Below are 25,703 nucleotides of genomic sequence, written 5' to 3' on the forward strand. Positions count from 1 at the left end.
AAAAAAAATATTTCCATAAGCGATGAGCAATATGTTCATTAAAACAAAAAAACAAAACAAAATATGCACAAACAAAGTAGTGACAAAACAAAGCACTTTTTCCTGTTTCCTTTTTTTTTTTTTTTTTACAGGATGTGATACAGGTGTGGTTGCTGGGTCATTTGGTAACAAATGACAATATTCAATCAGAGAACATTTCATTGTGTGGCTTCCACAGCGGAGTCCACTGAATAAAGATCTGAAACAGAGACACGATTCAATTGAGAGATCTGTTATTTGTCCCTCTTTCACCGGTGGGCACATCAGTAAACAAACTGTCCTCGAAGTTGCAAACTAAGAGCAGCTAAAAAGCCACCTCACTGATCAATGAGTTAAAACTCTCCTACTGTATTCAGTTCATTAACTATTTAATCACTGCAGTTCGATAACTTGTATTGACTGTGTGTGTGCGTGCTTTCCTGAAGCCGTTTGGATCGATACAGTTTTCCAATTCTTGGATTATTCGCAGCTCAACAGTTCACAGCGGCAAAGAGTTTCCAGCAAGGCAAGATGTCTTACAAATGTACGAGTCAAGTTCAGAGTTTAGTGAGCAGTTCTGACTTCCAAAAGCGAACAGAAATTGAATGGCAGTGTAGTTAAAAACAAATGTGTAAAGAAAACTCATCAACTCATGAGGCTGCATTGAAGAAATGAAGACTAATTCAGCCCTCAATACAATACTGGTCTGAATGTATTAGCACCATAAAATATAAGATTTTAAGCCAAATAATCATACCAATCCACATAAACTACAGCTATGTTCAGATCCGTTTTCACTATAGGCGTTGTAGTCTTTAATAATACGATAGCACAATTTGTATTCTTCAAATGAATGGAGTGACATCACATACCGTGCAAGGTGCTTTAACAAACTCGCTTTTAAATGTATTGCCCGAGAGGAGCATATTTTAAAACAAGAATCTAGCCATATTTCATCCTAAAAGTCCTTTGATAGAGGAAATGTTGTAGAATTCCTCTCGCGACTGTGAGAGGAGGAGAACAAACTGCATGTTAAAAGCCTATGTGCCATCAAAGCCCCTTGGGCAACAAAGGCCTCTTTTAGCAAATGGATGGCAACAGCTGCAAACTCTGGGCTGTTCTTAATGTGCACGGTGCAGATGTCTGCACTTGAGTCCCACAGTCTGAGACAGATCTGCCTGGCTCGACACTGGGCCTCTCTCATCATATCACTGTGGCTTCATTAAGCACTGAACTTAATATCAACATCTGCCCCACAGTTTTTTTGCTCTCCAATTTTGTGAAAAAAAAAAAAAAAAGATGCGAAAGCTGTGATGTTAACCATCAAAAACTCTTGTTATATAAGGCAAGTATCCATTAATCTCTCTTGTGTTAGCTTTATAAAAAAAAAAATCATGAACAGGATACTACACCATAAACCTTTCAATTTTTTATCTCAGTGGTGGAAGCTGTGTTAACACTCACAAGACAACAGAAATGCTCTAAGGTTTTAAAATACCTTACAGTGTGTGTTGGAGACATTTCCCGTGTCTCATGCTCAGGTCCAAACACTGGAGCAAACAATGAAGGGACCCATAGACGCAACCAAAGGGAATCATCCTGCTTTAGCACTGCCTTTGTGTCTGTACCCTTTCAGTTTTGAATAGTGGATGCTGCAATGCAAAGCTGTGCAACTGCTCTGTCTAATGGCTGGGTGCCTGGACACGCCGCGCCATTGAGATTTAACCAAAAATAAATTTGTTCAGGGAGCAGAGCTGGATTTAGATATTGTTCTTACAAGGTCTATCTTTGTTAAATCGGATTTATTTGCAGAACAAACTTTTATACGTCTTACACATAAGACTCACAAGAAAAAGACAAATCAAAATAAGCACTTGCAGGAGGCAATCAAAGCTACCGAGAAAAAATTCCACAAATAAAAAACTGACAGGAAATGTGTTGCAGACATGAACAATATTCAATCAGATCACACACATCTATCCAATCAGTGAACTGGGACAGAACGATGTTGACTATTGAACTCATTTAATGTTTAAAACAAATACAAGTTACTTCACTGGGTCATCACAATTGAACAAGAGATTTTTTTTTTTTTTTTTTTGTATTTGTAACACCCTCAAAAATATACATTCACATGGCTGCATACAGACAATTTCTCTCTTTTGAGTTTCTTTCAATGACCTTGAAATCGACACACTGTATGCATCACCCCTTTGTATGACAGTGAAGCCACTACTGGCATATTAAAAGTGTACTAGAGGAGCTTTTTAGGTGGGACGTTGGAAATAAGCTATGCATCAACTTCATCTATCCATCAGCGAGTCTCCATTGTTTGCAGTCAAAATAGGTATATTTTTACATTACAGAGTCCCTACGCACGTGTCCCGAAATAAATCCCGACTATAATCTCAACCTTATGTACATTATTTACAGTGGAATGTTGAACATACTGAATACAAAACATAGATTAGGATGGAATGAAGTTACAGTCAGTATTACAAAATAGAAACTCATAACACCCCAACAACATGAAGACAATGTTTACATCTACCAGTATACAGAAAGCTGACTCCAAACTGAAAGGATTTTCTCCCACCTACATGACTGAGAAGCAAGTGTGGCAGTGGTTTCATTAGGGATGCAGAAAAATGTCAAATGGAACCTTAAATTTGTGCTTTAAAAGGGGGTAATGTTGATTCATTTAAATGTACACGTTTAATGTATTTTCTCTGGATTAGCGTTTCAATTTTTGTGCTTAGAAAAGTCAGCAATGTGCGACTAAGTTGCGAAAGTTAGATTTCTGAAGGACTTAAACTATTCAGTATCGAGTGGAAATAAATGCTGTGTCACCATTTAGCCATCATTAAACTTTTAAAATGGTAATGAGTGCAGCTTTTAAAGAGATCAATTGTTTTAAAGATCAAGAACACACCCAAAGTACCGAGCTGAGGCGGGGATGGAGTAACATCCCCACAAGAATAACACTAATTTACTGCAAGTAAACAACCATCATTTGTCTGATATTTAAGGGGTTTGCAGTCCATGTTCTATTTCAACATTATTCATTTTGTTATTCGGGGCATGAATAACTTAAATGATGGAACAATAACTGTTCAAACTACCTCATGTCTCCTAACTTTAATAGGCACTGAATGCAAGAACAAAAGATAATAAAAACGTGCTTTCAATAGGTTTCTATCTGTGATGCACATTATGTAAAATAATTTGAAAAACAATGTAAAAGCAGTCCACCTTCAGGTGAACAATAGACTAAAGGCGTTAAAATTGCAATGTGCTTTTGCACATTGAAAGAAGCAATCCTTCTACTGTCCTTTAGTTTTCGTGCTCTGAAACCTTCTGTGGCAAACCCCACGTGTCCCTCTGTAGAGGACACACTTTACAAACAGAAATAAGGCTGGAGGAAATGAAACTGACTAAACTGAAATCTATAGAATATCAAACTGAAATCAACAGACATTTATTAAGAACTTTGCAATGCTGATTTGTGTTGAAAATACAATATATTTTGAGGCTTGTGATCAACATGCTCATCTAAAAACATACAGTAGACAAGCATGGACTGTAAGACATTCACATCTCAAGATGGCAGAGAGATCTGCTCTCGCAGAGATGTTATTTTTTCATATTTATTCATATATTTATATATCAGGATATACTTTTTTGTGTTTACTGCAATATCGTTGCTGGGTACTGCGTGCCCATGAACTCACACCTCTGTCAATACTGACGGCACCGACAAAGTGTCGCTTTTTGAGCTGCAAATGAGCACATACGCACAGGAATTGATAGAAAAAATAGCAACATCTGCACTTCCACTCCCACACAGAAAACATGCATAAAATAAGGCTTAATACAGTATTTATATTGTTCAGAGCCAGTCAGATATCCATATATATCGCTTACATCCACAGATTTATTCCAATGCTACAGTCCAATTTTTCACATTGAGCTTTTTCTCTATGAAGCGTTTTGCTGATTGTATAATGGACCTCAGTGCAGAGGAGAGAAACAGGTCATTTGTTATGCTAGCATCCACTGGCACTTGTTAATAATGACTTTAAATATATATATATATATATATGTATATATATATATAATGTCTGCAGACAGGGTCATTGTGGCCCTGCTAACAGATTTAGATGCCAACATTAAGTAAAGGACAACTTTTCATTAGTTTAAAATCATCCAAAAGGCTACTGAAATACATTTTTGAAAGAAAAGAAAACATAACAAAAACATTATAAAAGCAGCAGGTGACTTATCATACTCCAGCGTAGCCACCATCATATTTTCAATTCCCTTTACATGTTAAAATGTTTTCTCTGTAGGCGTAAAATAAAAGCATCAGTTGGTATTTTCCTCCTATCCGTGTCATTTGTGTCCATGGATGACTCTTCATAGAAAATGCTGTTGATGTAAGCCAATTCTTCAGTAAACAGTCACAATTACACGGCGAGACAGTCATTACGGGGAAATTCTTCAAGACACTTTTCAATGACATCCATTTGATAAAGAGGGGTCACAACAAAACCTAATTATGACAGCTCAATACAAAATCACAGACATTTCCTTGTAGTGGTAAGATTTGGAGCTCGTGTACACAGGTCAACCTGTTCAAGTCAAGCAACAATCATGACATTTCAGAGCATTAATAAAGGTTTCCCTGTGAGACTCACCAAATGTGTTTTGGACATGATTGTGATGCACCACTGAAATGTAGAAAATGCTTGTGATACAAGTGCAGCCCTTCTCCCCTCTGCTATTCTGCTTCACTGATAAGGGCACTAATTTAACATGATTGAAATTTAGTAAAAAAAAAAAAAAAAAAAAGAAGAAAAAAGACAACATTGGATATTTAATGTGTTACTGCCACGTCCATATGGCTCAGTAGACCGACTCCCCCTCCGTAAAGAAACAAATTAAGCACATAGACAAAAGGGTCAAGAAATACTAAGCATGTCTTTGGAAAACAGCAATAACATATCTGCTTTTAATGCTGTAAATGTAGAAAACTGGGTAAATTCCATGGACGCTAACCCTACTGGGAAACAGGATAAATGATACAGGTCTGTATGGCAATAATTTTTTCTCCGAAACATCTGACCACAAAACTACACACTTAAAACTCCACCTGTAATTATGTCAAACATTTAACTCTCAATTCTCTGGTCACTTAAAAATCATACAAAAAGACACTATAAAAGTAATAAAACGGCAATGCTAATGGAAAACAAAAACGAAAACAAACCGTACATCCAGTGTAGGACTTTCACAAATGTGCTCAGCAAAAAACTTAACCTGCTGTCTTTTTTTTTTAATTTTTTTTTATCGTTTAATACATTTAAAACATAATAAAAAAAATAAAATAAAAAAAAAATACACAAAAAGAAGAATACACCAGTATTAATCAACCAATCACCTGCCTGGCCTTGAAGGTCAGTGACAACGAGGCCATTTACATACATCAGTTTGTATTCTTTGCCCATTCACTTGATGGAGCTGATACCAATGCTGTCATGTTGACAAGTTGATGTAGTGAGCACTTTAAATAGATCCTTGATTTTCTAATTGAGATTAGTTGGATGGGGTCTGATGTGGCGGGAGTCAGGAGGGAACGGGTACTTGGTTGACCGGGAGGGGTACTGTGATGGTGAAGTTTGACAAATGGGAAGATGGGGTCGTGATGGAGGTGAGGGGGTGCCGTGGAATGCAGGAGTGGGGGGAGGGGAGGGGGAGGTGTGGGGCAAAGGGTTGTTTGGTTTGGTTGCTGCATGCCACTACACATACCACTCTTTCTTAGAAATGACAGAGCCGTCGGTTTGAGAGATCATATCATCGGCTATTTCAGGTTCAGGGTCATACTGGAAGGCCAGAGTCCGCTCATCATAATCTCGGCTCTCTCCTTCATCCACAGTGAAATAGGGCCTCTTCAGGTCCTCTGCTTCAGCATCGTAGCCGCGCTCGCCTGCCTCGAACCCTCCGGTGCTGCCAATCTGGGCGGGTTTCTTCTCGTCGTCAGAGTCGTCCGGGTACTGCAGGTTCTTGGGGATGGGGGGGTGGGCCGGCAGGCCGCCCGCCTTGCTGTACCCGTTTCCGAACACATGTTTCTTGGTGCTGTAGTCTCCTTTGAAGGTGCGCTGGCGGCGGCGCAGGAATATGAAGAGCAGTATGGCCGCCACGCCCAACAGGGCAACGCCCCCCACAGCACCCCCGATGGCGGCACCTGCATTGTGCTGCTCCTGCGGGATCTCATCGCCCGGATGTGGCGGGTGGTTAGGGAATTCTGGGTAGGAAAAGACAGATGGAAGGGAGTGTGTCAGTGCTCTGGTGGGAGGAGGTGCGTTTGTGCAGGTGCATTTTTTTTAATTTTTTTTTTTAGGAAAGATGAAGTAAGGGATAAAAGGACGGAAAAGGAAAGGAAGGACCCCTGGCCCCATGACAACCCCCCCACACCCACCTCAACCCCACAGGAGCCCTCACGGACATCGTAGCAAGGCTCAGTCACTAACAGTCACATGCAGTTTCAGACATGGAAAGAATGAAGTTAGCAGCCAGTCCACCACACAGCACCATCAGAGAGTAGAACGACTGAAGACATTAAAGTGAATGAAGCTTTTTTCCACATGCATTAAAAAACATTTCTTCTTTGTTTGAAAGGCGGAAAAGAACGAAACAATTTCATGAGCAAACTGGAAGAATTCATTAACGTGGCTTTTCGGTTACTAAGTTGAACTTTGTAAGTGTCATACACATCAAAGTTAACATATTAAATGATAAACAAACAGTCCAGCATAGAATTGTACAATATGATATCTTCATCATCAGTGTAGTAGTCATGAAATGAAAGGCCGTTGCCAGAGATGATTATCAGCAGCCAAACAAACACAATCGTAATGCATTGAGCGAGCTGATAAGCACATAGCTCATTCAAACAGCAGAGCACGCAGCAAAAAAAAAGCTTCTCCTTCCAAGACAAAAAAGATACATATATATATATATTATTTAGTAAAGACAGAGAAGAAAAGAGAGACAATTATCGCATGAGACACAGATGTGCTTCTATCTCGAACAGAGTGAAAATGACTAATGGTCTGTTAGAGATAATAACTAAGATGCAAGAGTCTGAAGTAATGAGTTTTGCTTTGGAAAGGAACATGTTTACTCTACGCTGATATGCTGAATTGACATCTGCCACGACTGTACCATATCTAAAGCTAGAAACTCAGCCATCCCGTTCAGTCCACCATTTTAGAGAGCACGAAGCACACTCACAGGAACAAAAGCAATGCTTCGTGACTATAGCGCCGTTGTTTCTTACAGTTCAACAAAGCATTGGCAGTGATGTCCCTTACAAGCACATCTTCACTAAAAACCCAAAACCGTGCAAAGCTCCTTCGAGCACAGAGGCAGAAAAGACTTTTATCTGAAATGTGATCAAAGCCTTGAGGTGCATAGGTAGTGGTTGGGTAAACCTGCAGAGCAGAGGCACGGTTAACTTCAATGGTGAACGCTGAATCCTCAGCAGAAAAGTAGGAGGGTGGGGGGGGGAGGAACAAAAGAGGAACACCATCTACTAAACAAAAGGTGTGGGAGAGGACTGAAAAAAAGGAGTCTGAAACAGTGAGGAGGCAGCTTCCTGTTTACGCAGGCCAGGAAACTTGTTCTGTACAGTCTGTAACAAGGCGAGACAAGATACAGGTACCATTTACTGCTTTTCATTCTATTGATTTGAATACTTTTTCTTTAGTCCTTTGATGCTACGTCTGCTGTTGTAGTGCTTTATCACCTGCTTATTGTGACATACCGTGAGATAATATTCTTAGATCATTAGTGCTCCTCAATAAATCCAATGGAGTCACACCCAAACATTGCTGCAAAAAAAAACAGCAACTCTGGCAGATTTAACGTCCTCGTCAATGCTAAAAATAAAATTAAAAAAAGAGAAATTTCCCTTTTAAGCTGAAAATCTTTTTCAAATTATTGCCCTAAACTGTTGAATCTAAGCCATTACAACGGCTTTTTAGTGGAAATGATGAATGTCTGAGTGTAATTCAGATACAAAAGGGTGGTACTGAGTGATGTTAAGAAGCTAGTGAAGCCTTCCTCTCTGCTTTAATTACAATGGCACTCTATCAGTCCAAAGGCGAGACCTCCCAAACACAGCCACTCTCCTCTGCTGCTCTTCCTCTCCGCCCGTTCTCCCAGCGCCGACGGCAAAGCTCTCCAATTTCTAAAGCGGTGCCGGGCACAGTCTCAAATATCAGCTCAGGTTTTAATCTGACCACCTAATGGGATTATTCAGACACAGGCCTTCATTACACACATCAATGAGAGAGCACAGCCAGGTCACCCCTGTTTGAGAACACATCCTCCCACCAAGTCTAAAGAGGGGTGAAAATCTGGAGAATTGAAGGGGTAGAGAGAGGAGAGAAAACCTTCTCCTGTAATCCTCTCCTCTCCTCTACCCTCCACTGCCCTCCTCTGCTAGGATCTGTTTTTGCTCTCATCAGTCCCCCTCATTCAATCTTAATTAGGCAGATCTTCGCTCTGCATCTCGAAGGTTGCCAAGACTTTATCTTTTACCGCCATTTAAAGAGGTGAAAGACACAAGGCCGGACCGTTTCAACTGCAGAATAGCAGCCATACAAGAGGATGCAGTGAAACCTTCAAAGGTGCACCACTATTCCTATGAAGGATCGAGTGACGCCACCTCGTGACACCTGGAGTTGTAGAATGTGAACGTCAACACACATGATGGAAGAAAGAGTCGCCGTCCGTACACACTAAAGACATGAAAGCGGTTGTAAACATGCAGGTATTTTTGTGGGTTTTTTAGGTTGTTTCACTGGAGTGGAAATGGAAGAGTGCTGATGTTTTTTTTCTAGATACCTCTAGCTCTATAATGCGGCTACTTTAAAAGCAGAGAGGAGAGGGAAGATAAAAGACACGGAACTGCTCATGAGATCACTCAGAGCAATGAAGGAACACTGCTCTTATTTTGCCACTCAAAAGGTTGTTTTGGCAAAGAGGACCGCCTGCCTCGGCTCTGGACTCATCCCTCCGTAAGGTCACGCCACCGGCCTCGTGCACGCATGAAAACAACAACACGGCAAGAGAATGTCTCCTCAACTGCAGCTTTGTCAAGCCTGAATGTACAGTATTGTGAAATTAGAGTGGCTACGGTGCAAACTAATCACATTATGGAAGATGATAAATAAATAAAACCCCACACATTTGAAATGGTTGGGGTTTGCAGGTTATTGACAGCACAGTGGAGGGAGTAGGCGTTCCACGAGCTCGCCTTCGCTAGCAGCAACACCTGCCAACAGATAGATAAAAAAAAAAGACCTGAGCAGTACAACAACAGCTCTGACACTGTTCCAGGCAACAAAAGCTCCATCTATTAGCAGCAGCAGTGGAAATATGCGGACTAACTTTGAGACTAAAATGTACCGGTAAGATTAATAGATGGCAGGATGTGCCGTGAAAGGTTATAATTCAATCCAGAGGCGTGACAGATTTTTACAGGTAACGAATGACATGAAATACTATTTTAACGCAGCAACCGTGCCGTTTTATATCGGATTAATCATTCTATTCTGAGTGCTCACATCTGATGACTAAATCGAGCGGGTGATTTACTACTTCCAAACATTTTAGTGACAAAATCTGTTTCCTTTTACAACTACATGAGTGTCCTCCGTCTGAGTCATTTCTGGGAAACAAAACAAGACTTTGAAGGAAACGGATAGTGAACAAATGCAGTGCCACTCCAAAAAACCCGTATTGTAGTGGAGATTATTCGTGGCTACAGAAAACAACATGCATTCAGAGAGTTTGTAGTTCAGTGTAAGCCACAGTACAAAACAACTAGCAGAAGATGCAAGTGTTCAAAGATATTCAAAGAAAGGACTTGTCTGAAACAGAAGGTGCTTTAAAGAGGGAGAAACTGTTTCACAACTCCATCCTGCAGGTAGTGTTGCTGGGTGTGCTGCAGTCATGTCGACACACGAAATAAGAAGGTAGAAACATTCCCGAGACTTAGCGCAATCACTTGGACAAGGTTATGACAGAGGCTGGGAAAATGAGAGAGGATTTAGAGGAGTGGTGAAGGGAGTGGTGCTTTAATACGACTAAATGAGGAACAAGCAGCAGACAACAGAGGATGAAAAGAACACAGAAGGGCCGCCTTAAAGATGTTGAGGAGTGGAAACAAGGAAAATAAATTAGACGGAGCGAGAGCTTTTAAGGCGTTAAGGAGAGACAACAGCAAATAAAGACTGGCATAATGAGTGAGTGAGGATGGGGACAATCGGACAAGACACATTAATTCAGCGATTTCCAAAGATTCTCATTACTCCCTTGTCTGAATTTGCCCGTGATTGTGAAGTCATGGAAATGTAATGCTGCCACAACGAATAAAACCTCATCACTGACAGAAATTTAGATTGCTGCTGGAGAGTCTTGGCTGAGGCAAGTCTTTTACTCCCGATCACATATTCCCTTCCACGATCTACCATTTCTCTCTGTTTGTCAACATATTTCTTTTTTTTAGGCTATCACTGATTTGTACTGAGGCAACAGGCTCACTTCACATGTAGGAAAATGCCACTCGCGCCATTAAAAGCTTCAGACGAGTAATTCAAATTCAATTCCCCGTCAAAAGCCAGGGGATAAGAGGCACAGGATGTGCTGGAGGAGATAATGCTGCGAAATACTGGCATCAAAACACTGCTGACATCATCGGTGGCATGCATGTGTGAACATGCAGAAAATTGCAGATCCATCCTGTCAGAAAAACAGAGACTGCTTGTTGCCTTCATCTCCCTTCAGCAAAAACAGCACGTGATCTGTAAAGTGGTGGCCGAAGATTGACAGCAGGTTTACATATATGGTGATTTTAAACAAAGCCACAACAATCATGAGTAAGATGACAAATTAGGAGCAGAAATCCTTCATGAAGGTTGCGTTTGAAAGTACTGGAAAATGCTTCTGCACCAACACATTTCCGAGAGCATGTTGGCACAGATGTAACAATGTAGTCTTTTAATAATCATTTTGAATGCGTCGCAAATGAGCAATGAATATTTACACCAGCATCTAACCACCAATGCTCTTTTCAAACTCATGTTTGCTCATAAGATGCCATTATTAATGCATCTCTACATTTCCTTGATAGCCTGCATGTAGCTGTAGTGCTAAGTGGAAGTGCTTTGGATGAGCAGACGTGCAGCAAACAAATCTGCGTGTTAGTACGTGTTAAGCCAGGAGAGGCCGTGGCCCTGTTTGTTTACTGCACCTTACTAGCCTTAGCTTTTGCCTCTGTTGTGTTTTAGTTTTCTTGTTATTTTGTGTCTCTGTTGTTATTTTGGAGCTGTTTGTGTAATGAGTGAATCACTACACGGCAGCAGCAGCAGCAGCAGCAGCAGCAGCAGCAGCAAGAGGTTCGGAGCCAGTGGTCAGACCCTGGGACAGCGTCTGACCTACTTCATCAGGCTCTCAGGGAGGCGTGACAGATCCAACACCACACGGGTGGACAGCGAGGAGGAGGAGGAGGAGGAGGAGGACAGAGGAGGTGAGTTGGGCCGAAGGGGCTCAGCCAATCCCTCTGCTCCATCTGTCTGCCACATCCCTCTCCTCTGTATATCCTCCGGAGAGCAGAAACAGCAAGCCATGCAGAAACAAATGTTTAGATAAATCACTACGATCTCAGCTGCTCTGCTCTCGCATGCTTTCCCCTGGTGACATTTGCATTTTACTTCTCCAGCCAGGCTATCTCTTGTTCTGCAAATACAAACGACCCTTTGCACAGCGAGCATCCCCGCCTTCCTCCATTTTATATAAAATGAGCTGCAGCCACAATGTCTTCCCCCTCAGTGCTTCCTCTGGCGCGGCACAACATAGCCGAGGCTTTATGCAGTGGCCTATGCTGTGCAAGTGAGGGAGCAGCGCATGCTAATGTCTCATTTGGATAATGAGGTGTGATCTTAGAGGGATGTGAGCAGCAAGGAACAGCCCCCCCCCCTTACACACACACACACACACACACACACACACACACACACACACACACACACACACACACACACACACACACACACACACACACACACACACACACACACACACACACACACACAGACAGGCGTTGGGGCTAGGAAGCTGCTTCATCAGCCTGCAGATCAAAATCCTTCTGGGTTCATAGATGAAGCTCACAGGGGGAGCAGGGACCAAGACACAGAATGTGCCCCTCAACCTATCAGACAGCGTGTGTCTACTTGAAGTCAGGGTGTAATAACATACAAGATATATATGTGTGTCCTTGGATCTATGAATAATGCAGGCGACGATGTGAGAAGGTGAGCTGTGCAATGTGCTCGAGCGCGCAGATTGACAGGTGAAGACAAACAAATTTCACATTGCCAGAGAAGCCGGTGCGAAGCCGACATCACAAAGTCTCTTGTCTCTGTCAGAGAAAAGAAAGAGACAAATGGCTATGTGGAGCGGCACCGCTGTTAGATGTCAGTAATATATGGTTGTACTTCTTTTATTCAGGGATGTTCGTGTCGCCTTTTCGCAAGTTTTATGACAGAGCGATCAGCGCGTTATCACGATGAGAAAACTGACAGATGTTGTCGTGACGGAGAAACCCTAACACCTGTTTCACAGAACATATAAATGAAGCTTGCAATTAACACGTACTGTTAGGGTGGCAGAAATATTTTTAATAGAAGACACAGAAGAAGGAAAATGCTCAGATCGTTGTGGGATAAATTATTTTGAAAGCCACTTTGGATTATTTTGGGGGTTTGGCAGCCACCGTGAGTCTTCCCTTAACATCCTGTTACATACTTGATGTGATGCATCTCCGCTTGAATAAACACGGTGAATAATTAATGATTTTGAGCTAACAGACTGTCAAGATAATCAGAAGTTTGCTTTTACAAACATGACAAAAATTTGGGAAATCTATTCAATTAGACCTTCAATCCATCTGTGTTCTCCGCTGTTCATTTCTCTGGAAAACAGAAGAAACCAGAGTCATTTTGAGGAAAATATCTTGTAATTTGTAATTGTAGCTTTGTAAATGTTATAGCTACAATATGGGAACAGTTGTGCATCTTTAAGGTGGTTATAACATTTAATATCAACTCAAGCTTCTGCTCCATAATTTAAATGTATGCTGAAATAGCTCCAACTACCTGCTGCTGCTTTCCTGCCAACCTTATGGCAAACGTTTGGAATCATTCGTTAACGTTCTTGGCCTCATTTTCTTTCGTCCGTCACGTGGAGCCAATCAAATAAAAGTGCAACTCGTAAACAAACAACAACAAAAAGTCCACATCGGTACTTTGTAAAGAATGTCCCCCCCCTCCCACTATCGCTGTGTCTCCCTGTCTTTGCATATCATTGAACTGTAGCGGTTTCAGAAACTTGCAGGAGGTGAAAATCAGTGAACGCCAGGGTTTGACACAGGCTGTTACATGAAGTCATGTCAACAGCTTCCTGCCCTCTCTTCCACCGTTGCCTCCACAACGCTCCCAGATGCTGTTTGCCGGGGAGCTCATTTCTGGAATTCACTTTACCTATTCAACTAAATTTCAAAACTCAGACTCAGTGAAGCGTCTCCTGCAGTTAAATGGAACCCTTTATTTATTTATATTTGGACTGGATTGAAAGTGTTTTATTCATCTCATTTTAGCCACGTGACGAAGACTTTCCCCCCACCTCTTCTCTCCAAACTTCATTTTCTCACACGGGAGCCAACGATTGCTTGTTCAGGCAAGCGTGAACAGATGTTGGCGCTGGCTGCCTGTGCTTACAGGATGATCCATCCTCACGTTTTCTTGCTAAATTGGAGAGAACGCTTTCACTCCATCCAGTTTAACCCGAATGGTAAAGCCCTGTAGCAGAGCTGACTGCACCTCTGCACTCCAAAGCCGCTCGCTGCCACAGCTCTGACAAAGGAGGATGAAAGTTAGTGCCGCTGAGCTGTAAGGGGAATCATCGAGAAGTTCACACACGAGCTGACCCCCAGCTGATCTGATATCTTCCCTTATAGCTGATCCTGCTAATATGGCAGGAATTATGCATTATCTTTGACTCAGTGTGGCCCCCCTCTCACAAAAGCTGAGCACCAATGTGCAGAAAAATCTAAGTTAAAGTGGGTAAACAAATGTGTTCTGTTGTAAATGTGCTGCTTCACTGAAGGCAATTTTCTCACATGTCACACAATTGTGCGCAGCCAAGAATAAAACCACACATCTCCTTTCTCAGGGGTGATAATGACATAATTGTAAGGCCATCATGACAAAACATCCATTCATCACGTCCTTATTTTGTGCTGGGAAGAAATTTAAGATGGCAGCATCGATTTGTTTCAAACAGAAAAACAGTGGTGGAAAAGCTGATTATCTTAATGAAAGGCTGATTTTGTTCTCTTAAGTTGGGGAGGATCTTTGAGGTTTAACCACATTATTCATCTCTCTTCCTGTGGCTTTCTCGACTGCAATAATTCTCAGGACTGACTGCTTGACTGATATTCCTATTAGATGGTTAAAAGCTGCTGAGAATGATTTGTCAAAAATAACTTCTATTGTGGGGCTGTTTAATTGTCTCTTATTTTTCAGATGGCCTCTGATGCCCGTTGATAATTAGCAGATTAATCAGATCTGACGACTTGTCAACCTTCTCTCAGGAGATTTCTGACTTGCATGCAAATGAGTAAAGTATTTGCTACGAGGAGGCCCGTTACATGAAGCCAATCTCTCTGTCACTATAGACCCTCTGCCCTCCATCTCCTTCCTCTTTTCGTTTCCCTCAGACTTCCTCTTCCATCCCTTTTTCTGAGCGTGAGGATTGATTAAAACAGGAGAGTGGTTCATTAGATTCTGACAAGTGACACCATATCTGCAGAACACATGTCCTTGGAGAAACCCGTTTTCTGCCTACGTGGCTCCCCACAGTCGGTGCCATCTCCGCCGCAAACACTATCCCCAAACTAATTGAAACAAGGTGCTCTGTGGCCCCGCTATCTGCCGAGGTGACAGTTGTGCATCTCCCACAAATGTGTCCAACGAAACTGAGAAGCTTGATTAAAATACACTTTCCCTAAGTGCTCCATCAGTGTTGTATCCCAGTGTGAGAAAATAGCTTTTTCTTTGATAGAAACAAGTTGTCACGGACATTTTTATCTTCCCGACATTGGAAGCAGGCCCGTCTCCCCGGCAGGTGTATATTAATGTGCCAATCTAAAGATTAAGTTCAAAATGAAAACAAAAAGCTCTTACTGACAAATGCATGCATTATACAACCAGCAGCGTTGCATTTGGATAAATCCAGGTCTTGATGGTGACAAAACTGTGTGCAGTGGTGGTATGCAGAGCTGACAGATTGCTTGGTTGTCATAGTTGTCATTGCTTTGATATAGTTTACTGCAGGCAAAAAAACAAAAAAACAAAATCACAGCAACGTCTGAGCTATTGGCTCAAGTAACATAAAACTCTGCTTAGAATTCAAATTCTTCTTTTAACAAGGGAAATAAATAATTGTTGTCTCCCACCAGTCAGGAAATTGTCAGCTCTATTGAACAAATCTATTGAAGATATTGGCTTGGTCACCTTCCTTTCCTGCAGATAGCCCTGAGCTAGCATCACCGAGGCCCAACGCTGCAGCCTTGAAAAGCAGCCAGCAGTGGGCTCTCTCCCCTGCTGTGTCTCAGGCAGGCCTCTCTGATGCTGTTGGGAGGCACAAAGATGCTCTTTGAAGTTAATAAAGCATCAGCACACTTCTTATCCCTCCGCCACTGGGTCATTATGCACAGCCAATGTCAAGGCTGCACAGAGCAGTTCAAAAACATGAACAGGAAATGTCGTGCTCACCCCGAAGCTCACCTCTAATAGTTTTTATATTTGTGTCAACCTAACAGATGCAACTCTACCCCAAGCTGATGTACACTCACAGAAACAGTTTCCAAACTGAAGGATTTATTTTGCACATATCCTTGAGGCTTAGTGGTTTTGTGTGGTAGTGAAAGAGTCTCTGCTGACAAGTGCACATTAGGTAGGGAATAGGTTAGCATTTCACAACATCAGCACAGAGCACATCAGCACAAGTGCTACCGCTCTAACTTATTCACATTGCACCTGCACGGGACACCAGGACAGGGTTGCTCTGTCTGCACCTGTTTGTTTGCATCCTAAAACTACCCTAATGTTTCAAATCAAGCCGAGCTGTTTGCGAGCTGTTCTGCAGCTTGATGGGGCGCCACGTTGGAGCCGAGGCTCTGAACTTGAGGAGGAGAGGCTGGCTGCTTCACTCGTCAGTGTTACTATGGGAACTGGCAACATGCTTTTAAGGCCTGCTTGGTACCATTTGGGGATGCATCTTTAACCAAATCTTTAGGATTTTTGCCTTCAAACAGCACAGAATGACACTTCCAGCTTGTCTCTACTCAGCTTATTACGACAGAGATTTCAAACAGACCACCAAGGGCTTTGTGATTTAATATTTAAGATATGTTTTGGCATGGCGGCAGTGAGCATAACTCCAAATATCCAGGATGGAGTTACTTCAGTGAGAGTAAAAGTGAAAATTAAATCGTCATGCAGAATGTAGAATACTTAGTTTTAATGAATAATGATATGCCTGTGAATGATTTCATATTTAATAGCAAAGTGTATTTATTACTGCTGATGTGCAGAGTGAATGAGAGGAACAATGACCCACCGCCTAGGACTGAGAGTGTTTTCAATCGGTACAATTCCCCCAACATGCGACAATCTGCAAACATTTACACGCCTCTGAACGTTAAAAAACAAAAACATCAGAAAGTGATTCAAATTCAATTTTGTCTTCAAACACACTGACAGTACTCAAATCACGTAGCCACGCCTCGTTCGCCTCACTCACTCAGTAACATTATTTGGACAAACGATGAGAATAAACAGAAGGACTACTGGGACCGTAGCAATGTGGTGTGTTCGTTTAAGCAATCAATGAAAAAACAGAAATAGAAAATTACTTTGGTGCCTTTGTTTTGTTTTTTTCCAAAAGGCGTACAGAGCTTTCTGCCTCGATGTCCATCTGTGGAACACTCGATACAAACTGTCGCACAGCGATATCCCGACAGCAGATTACTTCTTCCTTTTCCTATTTGATAAGAAAAATCTGCTCCTGCGAGTCTCTATTATCAACTCACTAACCCATCCACTGTGAATGAGCAACTTCTCACAATGCACCGGTGACATCACACCGTACAAAGGTGCTTTGTCTTTGCCGTACGCTAACCAGCAGAGAATAACACACTGAAAGAGAGGAAACGCACACACGCACACGCACACACACACACACACACACACACACACACACACACACACACGCACACACGCGCACAAAAAGGAATGCATTGATACTGTAAGGCACAGCTGTTCACTGCACACCAAGCACAGCGTTCCCAGAGACACAACATGAGTCAACATGCAAAGCAATGCAAGTTAGAACACTCCGGCTTCCCAGAAACCCAAGCAGCGGACAGAGAGGACAGGGGAAAAGTCTTTCCAGTCAGACCAGAGCAAAACTGTGAGTCTCCCGATACCGCACACACAGCTGGTAGCAATAGAGGCAGATCCCCACGTTTGTAGTATGTTATAGCACCGTCAGATCTGGTATATATATTGAAGCATGGGGCTTTAAGTGCAAAATATTGTCTCCTATGGATAAGCACCCACAGGAACCACAGTGCGTGTGTGCCAACGATTATGAGGAAGGCAAGGAAACTCACTCAGTTTTGTTCAGCATTTTGTTTTCCCCAGAAGACAGAAGGAGAAGACGAGACAAAAGAACGAGCGCAGAGCTCAACAGCCAAAGAGGCACGGGCTGTTCGGAGAAATGTAAGCGTGATGCGAGCACACTATGATCAATACAGTACCCTCACCTCAAACCCCCAATTTCCTTGATGTTATTTTAGGCGCTGATAATAGGCCTGCTTTGTGTTGCTCCCACACATGCGCTCGAATGTGTAACAGATCAGGGCAGGAGGGGGCGATTGTTCTCTCAGTGTGTGTGTGGAGCTCTGATACAAAAACAGAGACAGAGACTTTTTTTTTTCTCTCATCTGTCTAACCCGCCGCACTGTGCAGCAGCGCGCCACACAGCCGAGCCAAGTGGGATCCACACTCAAAAACACACAAGGCGATCAGCTACAATCATCTGCTCTGTGCGTGTGCACTACTTTCTGTGTTTATTTGAGCCGAGGGGGTTCTGGTTAATCCCTGACAACAATTTGTGGAGGGCCACTGTATTGAGGAAGCCATGCCAGAGTTACTGAAGAAAGAGATAGAAAAAGAGCGAATGGGCGCGTTCATCAACCTACCTGTGATGTTGACGTCCACGATGCCGGTGCGAGTCCCGATGCCATTGGTCGCGTCGCAGACGTACGTTCCAGCCTGGTCGTAGGTCACCAGCCCCTTAAAGAACAGCGTGTTATTCTTGATCTCCACATTACTGGGCAGGGAGCCGTTCAAGCTGAGGTTGGAGAGAGAGAGAGAGAGAGAGAGAGAGAGAGGGGCAATATTGCAGTTATTCTAAAAAAAAACTTAAAAAAAAAAACATCTCGACTCTCCTAGATGCAGCAAAGCAATTCAAAGCGCATGAAAAATGCAGTCTCTAGTGCCAAACAAACCTGGATGTATGTGTGTGGGTGAGATAAATACCAAGAATATATGACAGCGCTGTATTTCAGCCATCATCCATCAAGCCAAAACAAAATTATGAGGACAGGGAATCCCAGCAGGTCCGAACAGGTAAGATATAGCTGACGCTTGAGGACACAGGCAGTTTTGGTGTGTGGAATACAAAACAGACAGCGGTAGGAGGGGGATGTAGCTCAACTGTAGCACAGCTCACATGGCTGAACTTAAAACTCAAGGGAGCTGTCAAGAGAGGCAGCTGATCAAGCGATAAATGCAGAATCTACCAAATGCCGGGCTGCCATTGAGAACCGCAGCCCCGTCCTCCTGTCTGAGGTGCTTCTCCACCAAGTTCAGACTTGCTCATGTCCTTTGATCAGGTCAGCACACTCTTATGTTCACGGATCATGAACACGCCAACCCTCTTTTCTATTATCCGGACCCCTTTTACGGAGCCCCGTGGCCGGGAAAGGTATCTAATTTCATGACAATTAGCCGTTTCCTGTTGTCCTCGCTCAGTTGCTGTGAATGGGCCCAGCTTTAGTGGAGTTACAAAACACAATAGTGATGATATAAAATAGCTTCCAGTGTGACTGGGCTGCACTGCCTGTTGTTGATGGTTTCTTTAAACAATGAGGAAGCTGCAAAGATTGCCCTCCATCACTCCTGGGTCTGAGAGACACCATGTGACAAGCTGGAGTGGGAACACATTAAAAGCCATGTCGTGCTTCATTTATTACAGGCAGAGAAAACCGAGTGACATGACAAAGAGGCAACAAATTAGGTCTCATGCTAACAATGGTCACACATGGAGCACTTGGGGTTTACAAAACCGGCTTTCAACAACGTTCTGCAGTGACGGGGGGAAAGACAGTGACAAAAAGCTGATCCATATTTGGCCAAATTTATTTGATAGAACAACATTTTCAGAAATCGACAGAAAACAAAGGCTCAGAGTGTTTTTTTTTTTGTATTTGTTTTTTTAAGTATCCATAGTTCAGAACAAAAGCAATAGAAAGAGATCTGGTTGAGTTGTTTTCATTGGCCACCCTGACAAAAGCAATTGCAATGGAGCTGCAAACAACCCTCAATACTGTATGTCACGATTCAATAATCAGTTACCTTGTGAGCCTCTATCAAACGCTCAGTTCTGCAAAGACCAATTGATTTGCAGCAGAAATGAAAGGCTGGCAAACTGCGATTCACCACAGACTCTGCCATGAGCGGAGATGTCTGCATTTGTGAGACATTTGAATTCATGCGTTTGTGATTGTGACTGTGTGGAGCCTCAAGGGCAGCAATGAAAGACTAACAAACAGCTTGAGAGTGATGCCGTCTCTCTGACGGCTGGTATGCTCATGTGAATGCATGTATGACATGTTATGTGCGTGTTCACATGTGGGTGTGAGGACGCCACATCAAAGCTGACTTCATGATAAACTGCGTGACTTTAAATTCAGATGCAGGAAAGCAGACTGTTCAGAGTGAGAGGCCCAAAATGGGATGTTTAATTCCTAAAATAGGAGTTTAAACATGAATAATGAACAAAGTAGAAGAAGAATTTAGGACCTCTCTGGAACGATTTAAACAATTAAGTAGCATTAATGGATGGGGACTTCAATTTAATCAAACATCCATCTGTTTTGTTGGTTTGACAGCTTTTTAACCTTCAATTATAATTCTTAAATGTGAAATTTCATACTCTTGGAGAAGCCACAGACAACATTAGTGATATTTAGTAAGTGCTCGTTAAATTAGAGGAACATCAGCCCTCCATGATGGCAGGACTTGCTGGACTACATCCTGTAGTTACAGAGCTTTAGATTAAACCATGACTTAAATGCCATTTAAAAGGTCATTGAAGTCATCTTTGAGTTGTATGCACAGCTATTGAATAAATTAAAAACCTACAGTTGTCTAACTGTGGCCTATATTCAACATGTCTAATATAATCACAGTTTCAGAATAGATATAAGTAAGCTAGTTAATTAGAGCAGAATTTGAAATAATCACACTGTAAAATGCAGTAATAACAATAAAACCGCTTTTTTTATTTATAGAATTGCTTATCTTTGAGAGGCTGGAAATACACTGTGGAGGGGGAGAATGTGTCTGCTGATAAATTGCTTTTCAGAGACTAAAATAAGGAAATATTGAGTCTAAAATCTTATCGCACGAGTAATTGAGTTGTATGTGATAATAAACAACTTTTCAACCCTCCCTCCCCCCCATTTACAATTTTAGTATCCACTCAAAACAGCAGAATACGCTTAAAACAGACTTTTAAAAAAATAGGACATGTCAAGGATGAACATTTATTCCAAAAACAAAGTTCAAAGAGGATGTATCCTTTTTTTAGTCGAGTCTGCTATTTCAGTGAAGATCCCCATTAGCCTGTTTTGAGAAATGTCTCTGGCATTGTGCTCGAAGAAAAGGCACAAAAAAATATATATCAAAGATGGTCGGGTGCGTTCCTCAAGGACTGCATATATGTCAAGGAAGAAAGAAAATAAAAAAATGTGAAAAAGTGATTATAAAAATAAAGATGTTTCAATTATAGCAGCTACAGTAAGTTACACACAAACAAAATCCGGTGAGTTCAGTGAAGGAGGTAAAAATTATATACAACTGCTAGTCTTGGAAATAATGTGGATCTGTATCAAAGACATTAATACTTATTGGATTTGGCTACACCTCTCGTGTATGTGTCTGCAGTGACGCAATGCTGCCAGCCTATTCCGGATCGTTCTGTCACAGCCTTGTGTTGACCTCCACAGTGGAGCCCAGGGGAACCTTCACAACAGATTTGGCATCTCATTTTCAGTGCAGAAATGGCCGTCCTCTCCTATCTGTCAGCACAGTGCCCTCGTCTTTCTAGATCACATCTCCACATCCTCCTCCTCTTCTCTTCCTCTCTTCCCCTATCTCCCTAAATCTCCTCTTGCTTCCCATAAAATGAAAGAAAAAAGAGCCCAAACAGGCCAAATCATCTCTATCTTGTCTTCTTCTGCTGCTGCTGCTATATCAGTGTTTCTGCCCTGAAAGCCAAATCTATGCTCAGGAGAAGCAGAAAAAAAACCTCCCTGTGCCTCATTAAAATCCAACAGGGGTCTGTAGAGTTGATACAATGAGGGCACAATGGTCTATTAATCCACATCCACTCAAGTCCACTGACATATTTCTCAACCTTGCCTTCACTAAGCAATTAAAGGACAAATTGCTACATTTATCTCTCAATTTTACTACATAATAGTTTAATTTAAACAGCGATACACTTGTTTGATATTCAAAGAGATGACTTTTCTATTTTCTCCTGCCTCTGACATCAAAATTCAGTGAAGAGTTCGATCGGGACAAATTACAGCAAACAATTTTGTATTCTAGTTGTATTCCTTCCATATCTCACTGCTTATATCTATTATTTCCGCATGACCGACTTTTCATGTCATTTCTCGGAGCAGATGAAACCTGAGGTTATTTAGCAATTCCCCAAGGCCTTGAAATCATGTTTGTATCTCTGCTCGCTTGTGTGTTTGCAGCGATAGTCTCCGAGGCAGAAACCCCTGATATCAGCCCCGCGGTTATGCGGGTGTAAACTGTAGCATACTTCAAGCATTTCTCCTGTCTCAGGGACAAACCGCTGCCTCCGTGCCCCCCAGAGAGCACAACAGCGCTAACAATGAGGCTTTCTTACCACTCTACCTGCATGCCGGTCTTCAGACTTCAAAGCAAAAACCCCAAAAGCAAAGCAAACCGTGGTGTGTTTGCATTTATCTCCCAGTATCTGTGACCATCAGGCAGATAGGGGTGTGTGTTGCCGCTGTAATGGGCCCATTGTTCCTTGCCTCGGGTCCTAGTGTTATCTTTATTACACATTTTATAAACAAACAAATAAATGGAGACACATTTCTGGAGAGGATGATGGAAGCTTGCGCGTTTTTATCTTTGAAGATTATTTTGTTGTGTATATATATATATATATATATATATATATATATATATGCCTTGAAACAAGCGTTGGGAAAGCACAGACTCATTCAACTAGGCCATTCTGGGAAACTGCCTTCCTCTGCTTTAGCGAGCTTTCCACACAATTTTTTATTTTTTTATTACAGAAATCTAACTTGAGAGAAACAACACATAGCCATGCTGTCTTGTCTTCTGAGCCTTAAGCCTTATTTTTTCACAGTTTAGTCAGACTCACAGTTTCCACTGGTAGATGGTGACAGGGGGGTTAGCATCAGCCCTGCAGGTTAGCTGCACATTCTGACGGTTCAGGTACCAGTTTCCATCAAACCCCTCGATCTTCACCTCAGGTTCATCTGCAAGGAAGGCAAGCTGGTGTCAGTTCATCCCTCAAGTACATTATCCAAAAAACACTGTGGTACCAATGTACCTTTGCTGAAGCACACCAGTAGTTTAGCAGTAAAACCAAAGCAGTTGTCAAATACTCTGAAAACAAATTCCTCCTTTATGAAATACGCTAAATAATAGGTTAAATCGTCCCAATTAGTGTGTGTTTCATTTAGCTATTTGCATATGTGAAATAATAAACTACGGTGTCTTCAAAAGTGTTGTCTAGTATAGCAAATAGTTCCTAATAAGTTGAGTAAATAATATTTACTGTTGATACAAATAGTTGGGCTCCTTCCTCACATGTATGTTACTACTGTTATACTTCCGTATTATTCAATGCACACACAATGCATTTGACAAAAATACAACATTTTTGAAATAATGGATTTTAAATCTAAACTTTATTTTGGAGGATTCTCGGGGTGTAAGTGCTACTCGATAGCTGATTTGCATTTATGACTGGTGTCATCTTGCAATAAAAACACAACATTTGGGGGTGAGAGAACATAAAACCTGAATAAAACAGGTTTGAACAGACTCATTTAAAAGAAAAAAAAAACCAAACATTTCAGTCCAAGTTTACTAAAACAAAACTGTAAGAGATGGAAACATCATAGTAATTGTGTGTATTCAAATGTAATATTGGAGTTCTATAATCCATTTTCTTACACTGCACATTGAGCACCACGCTGTCCGTGATCCTCTCATTTCGGTACGTCACGATGCATGTGAGCTTCTGCTTGTGGGTGTCGCGGCTCGGGATCACCACGTAGTTGCTCTGTACTGTCACTGTCCCATTTTGGTTGCGAGTCTCCTGGAAAGTGGCTTCGCCTTTCAACCTGGTCTCCCATCTGATCACACTTTGGGGCTTCCCATTGGACGATATACAAGTGGCAACAGTCATCTTGCGCTTTTGAGCCTTGGCCACAATCGTGGGTGTCCTCAAGGTCATACGTGTAATAGGCCGAGCTGTAGAGTAGAAAAGAAAAATTACATAACTGACATGGAGAAGAAAAAAAAAAATCTTGTTTCCCCCCGTCAGTTTTCACCTCTTTTTAGTGTCTAATTTTGTCATCTTCACCTACGCTTGACTATCTGAAGTAAATTAAACAAAGTGCCGAGATGAAAATAGTGTTGTAACTCAAATGAGACCAAATTTGGCCTCTTTCTGTCCTCAAAGCAGTTGTCAGAGCTCTCAGATGTACAACCCTCTTCCCTACCCAAATGCGCAGTCATGCAATTTGAATCCTTTGTGAGTTGCCAATTAGCAATCTACTCTTAGTACATCAAAAGGCAGGCTGCTTGTGCTTGAGCAAATGCACAACTGGAAGAGATAGGCCATGAAGAGGCCTCTTTGAACGTTGGCGGTTGGTTATCTGCACACAGGTTCCCGACGTTCGCTGAGCCGCTGAAGCCTAAAAAAGTCCTGGGAGGCTCAGTCACACAAAACGGAGACTCTGGGCAGACTGAGAGGCTTCGGCAACAGGGACTACTTAAGCCAAGTGCTTTTTCTTTTAGTGTGACTTAATGGGAAACACACCAACACTAATTTCTAATTAGCTCTCTAATCAGAGTCAGCACACAACCTTTTCAAAGCTGCCTCTTTCCAGGATAAAATAAATCTCAAGCGCTCCCTTTTTTCATAAGATGGGACTATTCTAGCCAAATTACAGACTCTGGAGTGGCCTTATTGATTTCTGTCTCACCTTCCATTTTTATTGACTACTTTCTGCGGCAGTTTCCTGTTTTATAGAATCTCTGACTGGTGTTAACACGTCAATCATCACATCATGAATCTGTCGAAGATGGTCGACCCAACTGTCAAGTAATGGTTGGTGGCGCTGCTTGACAATCTCCAGAGTTTAAACTGTAAACAACATGTTTATACTGAGAGCTTCAGCAAGCAGAGAAAAAGCATCTGTTTTGAGGTGTTCGAAAGACCTTTACAACGAACCCTGTGGCCATATCACCTCAAAGATCAGAGTTGTAAAAGTGCACTCATTCAGATTTTCACTTCACAGGAAGATGTCTGCTTGACCCAGTGTTATCTGATTCAAAGGGGGTTTAGTTTCTGCCTTAAGTCAAAGAGAAACCAAGATTGGGCGATGGTTTTCACATCCATCATCATCAGACATGCAGAAACATGTTCTAGGAAATAGCTCTCTTGTTGATGTTCAGATCGACGAGACAGATATTTGTTTTTCTGTTTTCTTGGCTCAAAATGTATTTAAGGTCACTCGATTCACTGCAACAGTTCTTAGTATTATCCGTTCTGATGATCCATTTTTGTTAGACAATGTGTAGGAGCCTGAAAACGAGCAAATACTCATCAAGGTTTAACCTGGATAATAGTCAGCTTGTGGTTTGAATGCAGATACATTTTCTGATTTCACACACTATTTTTATTTATTTCTATCACCATCCAGGGGAAACCATTTATCGCCGTATTATATTACTTACGTCAATCAAACTGAAGGATTACAGTATTGCTTTCTGAGTTTGAAAAATCTCATATCTGAACTATTTAAAACCACTGTGTTTGATTGGAAAAATCCTTGCTTGGGCTCTCTTAAAAGCCGATGTTTTGGAGATACATGGTTTTCACAAGCAAATAACCTT

The 25,703-nt window shown here is 41.8% G+C and overlaps 1 protein-coding gene across 3 annotated transcripts in view; it reads right to left on the minus strand.

Moving 5' to 3' along the window:
* The window catches only part of nectin1b (nectin cell adhesion molecule 1b), a 139,534-nt gene that overhangs the window by 64,838 nt on the left and 48,993 nt on the right, over nucleotides 1-25,703 (minus strand). For 2 of the 3 annotated variants that reach the window (XM_069716291.1, XM_069716293.1), the window contains exons 3-5: nucleotides 23,754-24,053; nucleotides 22,933-23,050; nucleotides 18,413-18,564 (exon numbers count right to left, since the gene is read on the minus strand). In XM_069716291.1, coding sequence (XP_069572392.1) covers nucleotides 18,413-18,564; nucleotides 22,933-23,050; nucleotides 23,754-24,053 — 570 coding nt within the window. Of the gene's footprint in view, nucleotides 1-1,805; nucleotides 6,323-18,412; nucleotides 18,565-22,932; nucleotides 23,051-23,753; nucleotides 24,054-25,703 lie in introns of those variants that run through there. The other variant, XM_069716292.1, reaches the window with a different exon arrangement.

This window comes from Brachyistius frenatus, unplaced genomic scaffold, assembly GCF_029030835.1.
Source record: "Brachyistius frenatus isolate BFR_SWC_R1_liver_20210118 unplaced genomic scaffold, ASM2903083v1 Contig_155, whole genome shotgun sequence".
Taxonomy (NCBI): domain Eukaryota; kingdom Metazoa; phylum Chordata; class Actinopteri; family Embiotocidae; genus Brachyistius; species Brachyistius frenatus.